The sequence below is a fragment of the Gymnogyps californianus genome, chromosome 5 (genome assembly GCF_018139145.2).
Source record: "Gymnogyps californianus isolate 813 chromosome 5, ASM1813914v2, whole genome shotgun sequence".
In the NCBI taxonomy this organism is placed as follows: Eukaryota; Metazoa; Chordata; class Aves; order Accipitriformes; family Cathartidae; genus Gymnogyps; species Gymnogyps californianus.
This window is the reverse complement of record NC_059475.1, coordinates 59062810-59076101: the sequence shown is the minus strand read 5'-3', so window position 1 is coordinate 59076101 and position 13292 is coordinate 59062810. Positions and strand designations below refer to the sequence as shown.

Here is a 13292-nt window from a genome sequence, read left to right as displayed (position 1 = left end):
AGGCAGTATCAAACTGCATCAGCTATATCTGCAAGATTTACATCATATTCCCATGAAGGAAAAGTCATCCTGATGCTCTGTTTTTCTTCAGAATATTCCTTCATTTCAGCAACTGAGATGTAGGTCTGAGACAGACCGAGACTGGCATATCAGAGTAATTACTACTTCAGAGAATTAAAAGTAAAGCTAAAATATCTTTATGTTCCTGTGCTGGTTTTGGCTGGGGTGGCATTAATTTTCTTCATAGTAGCTAGTATGGGGCTATGTTTTGGATTTGTTCTGGGAACAGTGTTGATAATAGAGGGATGTTTTTGTTATTGCTGAGCAGTGCTTACACAGAGTCAAGGCCTTTTCTGCTTCTCACCCACCCCACCAGCAAGTAGCCTGGGGGTGCACAAGAAGCTGGGAGGGGACACAGCCAGAACAGCTGACCCCAACTGACCAAAGGGCTATTCCATACCATATGATGTCATGCTCTGCATATAAAGCTGGGGGAAGAAGAAGGAAGGGGGGGATGTTCAGAGTTATAGTTTTGTTATGGTTCAGAGTTACATTTTGTCTTCCCAAGTTACTGTGTTGCATGATACAGCCCTGCTTTCCTGGAGATGGCTGAACACCTGCCTGCCGATGGGAAGCAGTAAATGAATTCCTTGTTTTGCTTTGCTTGCATGCATGGCTTTTGCTTTACTTAAACTGTCTTTACCTCAACCCACGAGTTTCACCTTTTTTTTGATTCTCTCCCCCATCCCACCTGGGGTGAGTGAGCAAGCAGCTGTGTGGTGCTTAGTTGCTGGCTGGGGTTAAACCATGACAGATCCCCTTTTTAAAAGCATGGACATCAAGCAACTAACAACCTCCAACCTTTGTTTAAAGAAATACTGTGAAAGTTTACAATAATCAATGGTCTTTCAAGAAAACAAACCCAGGAAGACTACACTTGAAATTTAAAACTTGCTAAGGTTGTTAAGCAAATGGAAGAATAATCAGCCTTTTCTAGATGAGAAAGTCTCAGGCTCTCACTATAAAGAAAAAAGCCAGGTCATGTAAGGTGTTAGGTACAATGTTTTGTATTTTTTTATTTTTGAGAATATCAAATGGAAAGAGTTAAAATCCAAAAACAGAATAATTTGTTCCATGAGCAATGGAACCAATGAAGCCTGATTTGATCTGTTTTGTGTTTTATATCTTTGACCAACAGAACACAACTGCTCAAATCAAGGTGCAGCATCTCTCAGTGAAGGCAAACCTGAAACTCTCTTATCTATTAAGCCATTGAAATTTAGGAAAATTTACAATGAATTAATATCAGTGAGACCTTTACCCTTCTGTCAAGCGGTTGATCTTTTTCCTAACTTCTCAGTCTTTTGACCAAACAGACAAGACACAAGCTGCAAAGCCTTATTTCCTCTCAGGCCAATTTCCCACAGAAGTACTAAGAAAACATAGCATAACTTAAACACATCCCCTCCCCAGCTCTCCCCTTCCCCCCCGCAACAAAACCCCACAAGCCCCTCCAAATTTATGAAATTTGAGTCTTTATGAAAACTGGGCTAGTGTGCCAAAACTCTCTCTGTGCTGTCAGCACTGACAATACTTGACTCCAAAGGACATAACTTAGGAGGATGGGAGAACAAAAAAGGAAAAGCAAACAACCTCCATTTAATGGTAATTATGCACCATGTTTTTCTGGTGGCCCATTTTGTGTAACACTGGAGAATATTTTCAAGCAAGTAAGCATCAGAGATAACATTACACATTTTTCTCCTCCCTTCTGCTGAACAGCCTGAGTGAAGCCTGACATGAACAGCTCTGAATGACAAGCTATATAATCTGAAAGTCTGCACCTTCTATATTTATGTGAATAAAGCCATCCTAATAGCTAGAGCCACAAGTAGTACAGTAACATCTCTTATTCTAGACCAAAGATCAGAGTAAAAAAAAACAAAACAGAACACCACACCTGCAAAACCCCCAAAACAAACAAAAAAAATCAAGCTCCCATAGGTATAACTGAATATGTAATTTAATTTTTGTAATGCATGAAAAGTTGCAGTGAAAACTGCTTCAGTTGCTGAATAAAATTGGATCTGTTCCTATAGATTATCAATTTAAAAAAGCAGTATTAACCTTTGTGCTCCACAAAAATGTTAATTTACCATCCACAAGTACTTCATCATCACTACTAAGGATATTATTCTGGGAGCTACAGAAATAAGTAAGCCATCTTTATACATGCTTTTGATCTACTTCTTTCTCAGAACACTACTACCCTGGACGTCCACATCCAGTACTGCCCTAGCCTCCTCTCAGCTCTCCTCAATACCCTCTGGCTGGCTAGCTGGGCAAGTGAATATTCGTATTGATATTCACTTTCATAGTCTGTCTTAAAACAGATACAATCCAGGTATTGCCCATCCTTCCCTGAGGTGGAAAGCTGCATTAATTTGGGTCTGTATTCTACATAGCTAGCAATTCTCAAAGTTCTACAAAACTAATATCCTAAGTGTCTGTGCTTCTGACAAACTAGTGCACAACAGAACATTCTTATAAAGCCCTGTTTTCTTCAAAAGCCAAGCTAAAAAAAAAAAGCATATATTCTTTTCTAAATAAGAATCTGTAACAGATGCTTTTGATCAAAAACTCTAAATTTATCACTTACATTTACAAGATTTATTCAGACATTTGACTACATGTCTTATAGTTTTGAGAAGAGGTAAGTTCCTGCTCTGAGGCTGATCAATCCAACCTTACTATATTATACCTGAGAAATGAAACTTGTTATACAAACGTTTAATAAAAGCATTTCCTTTCCCATCGCACCTTTGCTTAGAAATGTAAGAAGAATTTGAAGGACATGTCAGCTGGCTCTTTGAGGAAGAAAGGGAAGAAAATCTTGCATCCACTCTGGAGAATAACACTAAATCCATTTTAGAAATTAATTTCTCTCACATCTTCTGAAAAGGAGACTTATGCTTAACATTAAATAATTGAACGAAGTCACTAGATGAATATATAGCTTAGAGACAAGACCTTACTATAAATTAGCCTAGGACACTTGAAGCAAAAAAAGAAGGGTCAGAGTGGGGTGGATGGACATGACACAAGCACTAGAATTATAAAGAATAAAGAAGAACCAGGTAAGATAGATGCTTCTCTTGTCAGAAAGAAAGAAGATTTGAAGCTACTGAAAATGAAATATATTATTATTAAACAGGTAACTTGTGAAATTCATTGCCCTAAGTGTTTGGCCTAAATAATATGTTAACAAAACCAAACAAAAATTAGACACACATACATACATATGCATGTATATCTATATATACTCATACATAAATGAGTAATCTCCAAATTGTGAAGATTAACAGAATGGCACAGTAAAGTCCTAATTCCTATGCCAACTACCAACTCCACAAACTTTCCAAACCAAGAACCACTCTCAAATCCATGTATTTCTTCATCACTCATAATTTTACTGAAAACACCATTCCTTATTAATATAATTCAGTGGCAGTAGCAGCACACAACTTATCAATGTCTCTTGGAAGAGTCTTAAAGTACACAAAGAAATTAGATTTATTTTTCCTTAAAATCCACAAAAATCAACCCAAATCTACTGCTAGAACTTAGCAAAAGTACACCTCAATCTACACATACATGCCTGAAAGAAAGAAGCTGATAATACTAGTGCAGGAGGAATACAGTTGTTTCAGAACAGATGACCAAAATAAAATTGTTCCATAAAAGCAGCCTAAAAAAATTGCTATCTGAATTTAACCTCAGAATACTAGTCCAGGTGTCTTCACTGACAGTGTCTGTTGCAGTGCTGTGTAAGTCCCATGCAAGGAAACCCTGCACCCTTTAGAACCTTGCACTTAAAAAGCATTTTAAATTCACTGAAAGAATTGTCAAACAGATGTCCTGTGCTCCCAGCAAAACACTGGCAATTAAGATAGCAGCCAAATTCTGCACCAAGATTTATTAAACTGACCAAAGTGCAGACTTTATTACCATTAGTTGCATCCGAAAGCGAAGAAAGTATATATTCTCCTCAGCGAAATGTATTCTGGCCATAACCGTTTGATGAAGGAAGATAATGCAGGCACATAAGGCAAAAGTTAAGAAAATATGGGCAGTTAAGACTTCTTACACAGAGCAAACACTAATGTCTGACATGGATATTCAAGAACTCATCATGAACTCCATTTTACCTAAATGAAGCCTCAGCAAGCTTATTCTCCTTCATAACTCCCCTTTCATCACTGTCAACTATTCCAAAACAAGCAATCTATTAGCAAAAAACAGAGCTATAAGCAAGCTATCAAGACATGGGAAAAGCCATGATCCCACATCTCCTCATTAACCATCCTCAAAGCTTTGTGTATGTTTGACATCTAGAGTTATACGTAATCCTCATATACTCAGAAGTTCTCATGAAAATAACTTCTGTATCAGTAAACACAGCTGATTTAGATAACAAGCAATCTTCAGAATAAGCAACATCTTTCATACTATAAATCCTTAGAGTCTTTGAAGAAGCTTCAAAGTCTCTGATTTGTAGGAGGACCTCAAAATTTGACTAAGCTCACGTTTATGTTAAAGATGCACTGTTTTCTCATCTCCCTGAAAATTCACCCCAAGCTATAAAGTCTTGGGAAAAACCATCATGTCACACATGGTCAAGAGTTTCTTGTAGGCTTAGTAGTCAGGAATTTCAAAAGATGCTTTCTGTTCTCAGTGTATTGCCGACAACAGCTACAGACCTCAACGCAACTGCTACTCTAGGCAACTGGTGTCTAGTCACCACAACGAGAGCTGAAAGACTCTCCTGTAGTTTCACGGCCTCCTCCTCTGGAGCGGACTTAAGCACGACAGAAAAATAAACTAGGTCTAGCTGGCTAGGATTTGGATAGTGAGAAGGGAGAAACAACGCAGGTCTGAATGGTTCACACAGCTTTTTCCAGCAGAACGTTCATCTGCCATCCTGTGTACTAAATAAAGTCTGACTCTCATTCTCACCTCTGAATACAGAATAACATCAATTGCTGGTACTGAAGGGGATTACATAAGATTAAGTGTCAAGCTTCCACAGGTGATCTTAATTCTAATCTTCTAAATTTTTTTTCAAATTTTCAGTTTTGCAATCTACATGTTTTTTTAACAGCTAGATGTATTTAATTCTCCTCCCTATTTTTATGAACACCTATTCCAAAAAAGATTGGGGGGGGCATGAAACCAACCCTCCCCCCCCCCTTAAAATACAAGATTTCATTTTTACCAACGTAAATGATAATTTACTTCTGCTTCACATATATGTCTAGTTTCTATCTTACAAAGAAGAGGAATCAACACTGGCAATAGGACTTAAACGCATTGTTATATTACCATTTTGCAGATGTGCAAATATAGTTGATGTTTTTTGAAGATTTCAGTAAGATTTCTTAAGATAAATTGATGCAGCTGAAGAAGCAACTGTGAATTAAAAAAAAATTCAAAATAGTTCTCATTGTTAAATTACTTACCATATGTACTACTTCAGGGTAAATAGGTTCTGTAATCACATTGCGATTGTGTGTGATATATTCTACCATTTCACTTAAAGCTGCTCTTTTTACTTCCTTCCACTTTAGGTCACTTAGTGGATCAGAAACAAAGTCAAAAAGTACACAACATTGTCGTAACTTCTGGATAAAAAGCTTCTCTTGATCAGCAGGAGGAACATCTGAAAAGTGAAAATAATTGATTATAAATTATATTGTAGTGGACTTTACTCTTCTCCCCATTTTTACTTCTCGAGACACAGGCATAGCAGTGTTTAAGACTACAAGCAAAACTTTCTGAATCTTCAAACAACTTTCAGGAATATAATGGTCCAGAGTACGAACTCCAGTAAAATACGCTGTACATGACAGGATGATTTAACAAAATTGCAACAGTGATGCATACTTGCCTTTGCCAGAAATAGATACTGCATGGAAAAAATACATACTTTAAAAAATGCCTCAAGGAATTCCCTAAACAGCTCAGTTTGTGTAAAGAATATTATGCCACATTTGCAGAAATACTCTGTTTTTCATATTAGAGATAAATGGGTGGATCTTCAGTTTCAGCATTAGATTTAAGCCAGAGCCACTTTTTAAACCCGGGAGCTGCCACCTCACAAAGTCCATTTTTGTATCAAATGCCTCCTATGACACAACAGGCTGCAGTAACCACATCTAGGCATAGAACAACTATTCAAGATTTTTTTAAACTTCATTAACACAAGAAATATTTAAAGAAACTGGAGCAACGCACTTAGGATCTTCAACTATTTGGTCAATTTGTAACACTATTCTGAATGTTTGTTTCACATGTACAAGGCTTAGACTTGCATTATCAATCTATTTAAGCACTCGCAGGAGTCTGTCTGGTTAACTGTGGCCAGCAATGCAAAATTAAACAACACTGGCCTTCTAGAAAAGACCATACTTAATCACCAAGATGAATATAAGGTATGAAAAAAATTAACAGTAAATTTTAAAACAAATTGAGTAAATACTTTGTCTGATATTTACTCATTGTTTAACTATCACTCAGATGCAGCTGATAAGAAACTGTTTTGATTTCTCTCTTCTGTGATCCTATTAAAAATATTTCACAGACTTCAGATATCCTGAGACCAGACTCCCTCACCTTCAATAACAAACTAAAAAAAAAAATTTAAAAGAAAAAAAGACAATATTTCTACTCTTTTGGTAACACTCTATAATTCATTGTCTGTATCATTGTTATATAGACATCGAACCTTTTGAGACAAAGGTTGCCTTGCCTTACACAGTCTTTGTGCAGTGGTAATTTTATTGTTTGACAAGGATACCTAAGTCATAAAAAAAATTTTAAAGTTTTTACTTCCCAATTTTCACTTCCTGTGCTTTACACCTTAGTCCTCCCTGCTGATCCTCTGTAATTTAGTGCCTCCATGTAAAGCAAAATTAGATTGCACAGTTCAAACTTAATACACAGAATCGATAAGCAAATAAGCCAGCATTACTTTTGCCATCACTATTTTCCAAAATAATGAACCTTCAAAAAATTAAAAATATACTCACATTAACATAAAACAACCAATTATAATTTGAAACTAAAGTAAGCCTAGTCCAAATATAGATGCAGAAGTTTAAGATTAGGTTACTGTTAAGAACGAACTAACACTAGACTGCTGTTTATCAACGTTCATACATTGACAAATTAAAATGCCTCCTATGGCTAACATTTCAAACAGTTACAGAACAGAAGTTATGCCTTTTAAATTCTACAGAGCTTTAGCCTCAATGCCAGAAAATTCTGTGTGTGCTTTATTTTTCGCTTAAGTAATCCCATGAGCAATTAAGATGACTAACGCATGTGAAATTACAGATCATTATACACAGCAAAAACTTTCAGGATCAGGACTTTCAATACTTAGGAAATACTACAGTAACTGGCCAGAGGTAAAGAAAGCAGTACCATATTCTGACAGCAGCAAAAATTCACGTCCAATTAAAATGGCCACATGACTACAGCACTAAGCTTAAGACAAGAAATGTGAACACACCACAGAAAGTCTGTGTAAATTAACACCATAACACATTTTGTTTCTGCATAATGACTTTTTTATTGTTAGATATGAACTGCTGAGACATTAACAGCATGTTAAAAAACAGAGTAAGACTAGATTGCCTTTGTAAACAGTTCTGCAGTTCACTCCCACTTCTTCTAGTTGATGGCTTTTCTTTTTCCTTAGAGTATCATAAAACGCTAAAATTTTCTTGAACACAAGCAGCAAGAGCTACCATCAAACAAGTATTTCAAGTGGTACTACTGAATACAAGCACACACAACCTAACACACGCACGTACAATCTAATAAACTGAATGTCTGACATATCTACAGTCCAGCTGATTAGTTAAATACAATGAGTTGCTCTTGTTTAAGTGCCTGACAAACTTCTCCTTAAGATAACAAAAACTGGAGTAGCTCCTCCCTCCCTAAGAGAAGTTGCTTTCAAAAGTACTTTTGTTATAATAAACCTGGAGGACATATTCAGTTTTAAATGGCTGGCTTTTTTTTTTTTTAATGTACACTGAATTGCTCTGAAGATTAATGCCAGGAAAAAAGCCTAGACAGTAACAGCCCTGAAGAACATACAGAATAAAAATGTAGCGTACATGAAAGAAACCATAACCAGTTGCACACTTCAGTGTCACCAAGACACCTGGGATAGCGAAGACTTCAAGAACTAGAAAGAAGGTGCTAAATGACAGGTGTCCCTAAACAGAACAACAACTTTCTGGCAAATAAACCAAAATTCCTGTCCAGTGTTGTGAGCAAATTGAAGGTACTTTAAGCCACACAAATTTTATATCTGAATACACACGCTTTTATCTATTTGAATTAAAAACTACAGTTAGCTATAGCAATGAATAATTTCCCCTGGAAAAAGAGTATTTGAGTAGTTTGCATACTGAAAGCCAGCCAAATTTATGACCTGAATGTAAAAAGTCTCAGATGTACAAAGTGGTTGGAGTGGTTACCTTTTCCCAATTAACCGTAAAATGGAAAGTGGTTCAACCTGAAGCGTAACAACACAATTTCACTCATACTGTGCTATGAATGTATACTGCACAAAATCCAAAGCCTAAATAGAGACTATAATCCTACAAGTAATGGACATACAATTACAGTGATTTACAGTACACTAACCTGAAAGGAGAGGAAGCATTAAAGCTGTAATTACTACTAATCTCAGAAGTTAAAGACTGACAACTAAGAGGGTCAAGAAACATCTTCAACAAGGCAAGCCACCTCCCTCACCATTTATTCTGAAGTGGCTTAACTGTTCTAAGTACCTCAGTCATCCTTGTTATTCTAGTGGAGAGAGATGTTCTTTATACTGAGAACCTCATATATTTCTAAGGAACTGTGTTTTGTTTGTTTAGGTTTTCCCCCCCCTTTAAGAGTGTTCATCAACAGCTTTCAAGTGTCCGGACCTCAAATCTCTTGTGGTACTTGTCTGAAGTACTTGCCATCAAATTAAGATCATCCCTACTTTAAGGTTTGAAAGGATGATTTCAGTATGACAGAAAATAGAAGGTGGCTAAGCAGCTGACTTGAGTGGACCATAATTTTTGTGCAGAGAATGTATGCACACCTGCAGAGCAACTCCGAGACGCCCCAAGAAGTCATTTATCCTCAGCCACATGCCAGGGACTATCTGGTTATGTTCTTTCAGTTAACTGCATGGTGACTTCTCCATCACCTTCCACTTCAATTAAGTGATAACCCCCGACTTCCAATTGCTGAAGTTAACTGACATTTGAAGAGAATGCCATTAGGTAAAAGTTTCATTAATTGAACAACGCTGGTGCTCCATTCCCCAACGACCATGGGAAGGCCATGGTTATTCAGAAGCTACTCCTTACAATTATTCCAAAACTGACATTTGGAGCTATTCACTGAGCAATGTTTTTTAAAAAAACCCAAACAAACCAAACACCTCCCCCCAATCAAATCAAACAAACCCATACACAACCCCCTCCTCCATTTGCTAGCCACTATGTACATCATTTTCACAGAATTTTTTTCTAAGCAGTAGCACTAGTATAATCTTAAGACTCTTTATTCAATCCAAACACTTATCCCTATCAGTAATCATACTTTAAATAAGTACTATTTCTGGTCTTCTACTGGAACAGGATCATAGTTTTTCAGAATCACAAAGAATTTCAGTCTTATGTTTGGAATGGATGTCCAGCAATTCCTGACACAGATTTACACAAGTATTGTAATGGCATATTTTATGCCTAAATCTGCATTATTTATCCTAGTGTCCTTTTTGTAAGATAGAAAAATACACTAGAAAAAGTATCAAAAGAAGATAGGTACTATGATAGCAAGGTAAGCCTCTGGGCCTGAGGGATCAGGTTTTTGTCTTGTTCAGGTTTTTCAGAGTTTCCTTCCTTCCAATCCCAGGATAACTGTTAGATCAACTTACACAACCTACAGAGATGCAAGCTCTACCCCTTCTATTTTAACAGTATTGATACAGAAGTAGCTATTCAGTTTAAAATCTTCAACATCATCTTAGACTGTGGCCTTGCCACAAACTTGCTGATAAGTACAAAATATGTTTCTTTCCACTGTATAACTGATACTAGCTGTGCTTTTATTATCAGACTAACTATACCAGTATCTCACTGTGAAAGGCAGCACTTTCAGTCCATATCTCAGTTTGAGACAGCCAGGGAAAGGCCAGGTACTCAGCTACCAACTGCATTAGCAAAACACAGATGATTGGTTGTAAAAGCTAAAATTTAAACAGTCAACTTTGTATGAAAACCGATTCCTTGGAAGTTTCAGGTATGTCTTCAGCTGTTCCTACTGCAAGTTAAAGGTAAATGAGCTCACTGCAAACGAACTGTTCACACTGGTAACTGTCCTCTCTCCGTCCTTGCTTGCCTCTCAGCCAGGATGTGGCATCATTCTGCACCCAGGAGCTACCGACAGGCTATAGCACCCTGAGAAACCACCTTTTTTTTTTTTTTTTTTTTTTTTTTTAAGGTACAGCATAGCTGAATAACTAAAACATAGTTATATTCTATCAAATCAAGATTTTGCCTGTCTTCATGTTAAAACAAATTTTGCCTGGTTTAAGAAAATTTGAAATAGAAAAAGTAAAAATAAACCAGAAAACACTGAAGTTCAGTTTTTAAGTGCTTGAACGTATGTTCAATATTGTAGGATACATGAATATTTTTGCATTGTAGGACTGCAGAGAACTTTACTGTTCTCTGGGTAACATTTTTTATGTTCCTTCAAATCTAAAAATTAGATTTTTTAGTTTTGTACTGTAATTGTGTCATCACTGGGCTTTGATGATTGATCCATCCCCTACCTTTTTCATAGAAGCCTATTCTTCTGTGACAACGATGTAATTTTGCTGAATGGAGGACAAAAGGCAAGACAGGGTAAATAGGTGACCCAGAGATGTCACACAAAACAGCTGTTTTCTAGTACAGACTGGAACTGAAATAAAGCTAGAAGTTTGAAGTTTTTAGGTCGTGTCCTGACAGGAAGAACAGTTGATACAATTTCTACCACAAAACACAATTTGTGGTCAGTAAAACTCACTACGTTACATCATTTTGAAAGCAGAAAACAAGAGACATGGTTGATAATTTGCAGAAAATACATACAGAGATAAAATTCATCTCAGTTGTGTGAGCACTTTGTTGCTCATATATAAAGGCTCAGCGGAGGTACTAGTTTTGCTCGGCTGACAGCTCCCCATTTCATTAAAAGAAAAATAGCTCTTTTTTCTTTAAAAATATCAGATACCCATAGCTACCAATCAGACTATGTACACACATATCAGTAAAAAAAGTTCCCCTCATTTTAAATGGGCAGCTAGATTTTTTCATACAGAAACACACACAGAGGTTTAAGTCAAAGAATACACAGACCACCACACAGAGGAGAAGGAATATGTGCAAAAACAAAGTCACAGAAAAAAACCCCTAAAAATCACATGCTAAAAGTAACTGCTTCCTTAAGACACTGGCGTAGAGCAAAAGTCCGAGCATGTACGGTGACTCCTGCTTGCAAGTAGACAATACATCTTACGAAACGTGTCTGCAAACCTACTGAAGGGCTAGGGTTTTTTATGATATGGAAAAACAACATTTAACCGTCAACTAGGGTGCTACCCAGAACATATCATCAAGTATATTGATAACATGGTCCCTTCTGCTGGTCAAAAGCAAGTATTAGTGTATTTCAAATTTCATGCCCATTGGAAAAGGAAACAGCATTAAAGCTTTAGTGAAGCTTTGTAATTTGCACTATGTAGTTGTACTTCAACAAGGGGAGTCCAATATATTGCAATATTTTCTTAGACATCTCAGTTGACAGTACCGTGGCAGCATTTTTTCGAAGAATAAGCAGAATTCAGTATCTTGAGTAAGAGAAATGGAAATCGTCAGACATGAAGGCAGAGGGACTGCAAAGCATGGAAAAAGGACATAATCTGTCAAAACATGGATTTACCAGAATTAGCGTTTTTTCCAGAACTAGTGATCAAGTCCTTAAGAAGAGAAGAACGCAAGACAATCACAGAAAACTAGAAAGATTACAAAAGCTCGTCTAACATTTGATAAAATTCCACTTAAAATATTTACCTTATTTTGAAATTGTTAAATTACTATCCTAATCCAAAGCAAGGAAAACTTTTCTGGGTTACAGAACTTAATTTTTATTGCATTTCTATTATTTGACAAACTCATTACAGTTTTCACTGATTTTATTGAAATCATGATGACAATAATTAACACTGCTTAGAGATGACACTCTCCCAGTTAACAGTATTCTATCCTAATACATGATATTGGAAATAAGGGGGTGGCAGAGGGAAGAAATCTTCCAACTCATGCATGGAAAAGTTTAATTAAAGCTATTACTTGTAGCAGCACTTAAAAATAAACTCGAGGAATACAAGAAAGTACTATAATTATATGCCATATGCAATACATTTTATACTGTAACTAGCAAGCCTGGGAGTGGGAGTTTGGCTGCAGATAACTCAAAGCAGGCAAGATATTGTTGTATGCATACATTGAACTAGAAAATACATAAAACATACTGCTGTTTATATTGTTTTATTTGGAACATTACTGATCCTGTAGAAGCATTTCTTCGCCAAAAGAAACACTTAAAACAAGGAAAATTACCACAGCAACCAAAGCCACAGGAACACTCATGGAAAAACAGAGTGCTTGTATTAGACTCAAGAGAGCGTGATAGATAAACATTTTAAGTGGCATAGAAGAGAAACAAACTTCTGCTCTTTATCTCACTATTGAAGATAAAGAGATGCACACATAAGGGATGTGAAGTGTCATAAAAGAATACATGCTTACTCCAAAAGAACTGAGCTGTAAGTTTAAGGTCCTTCTCTAATTACCATGTATTATACCTGTAAACATTCCTACAGAGTAGTTCTCAACAGCTTTTTGGTTTTTTTTGAAACACTTAACACATTTCCTGTCAGAAACAGGACACTGAAGATGAGATGGACTTTTAGTCTGATCTACAACAACAGAGCTCACGATTCCCAAACAGCTCCTGATCAATAATTAAAAACACCTTACAGGTACTTAGAGCTTCTGTAAGGATTACACGAAAACACTTGCTATTCCAACCAGCTATTCTCATAGTAAAGTTGTTTTGTTGTTTTGTTCAAGGCCAGTTAGAAGGTGAGCTGAGAATGGTAGCTGGAT

At 36.5% G+C, this 13292-nt stretch overlaps 1 protein-coding gene across 4 annotated transcripts in view; it reads right to left on the bottom strand.

Annotated features, from left to right (window-relative positions):
• The window catches only part of PPP2R5C (protein phosphatase 2 regulatory subunit B'gamma), an 84966-nt gene that overhangs the window by 27522 nt on the left and 44152 nt on the right, over nucleotides 1-13292 (bottom strand). For all 4 annotated transcript variants that reach the window (XM_050897743.1, XM_050897746.1, XM_050897744.1 and 1 more), the window contains one exon: nucleotides 5520-5719. In XM_050897743.1, coding sequence (XP_050753700.1) covers nucleotides 5520-5719 — 200 coding nt within the window. The remainder of the gene's footprint in view (nucleotides 1-5519; nucleotides 5720-13292) is intronic.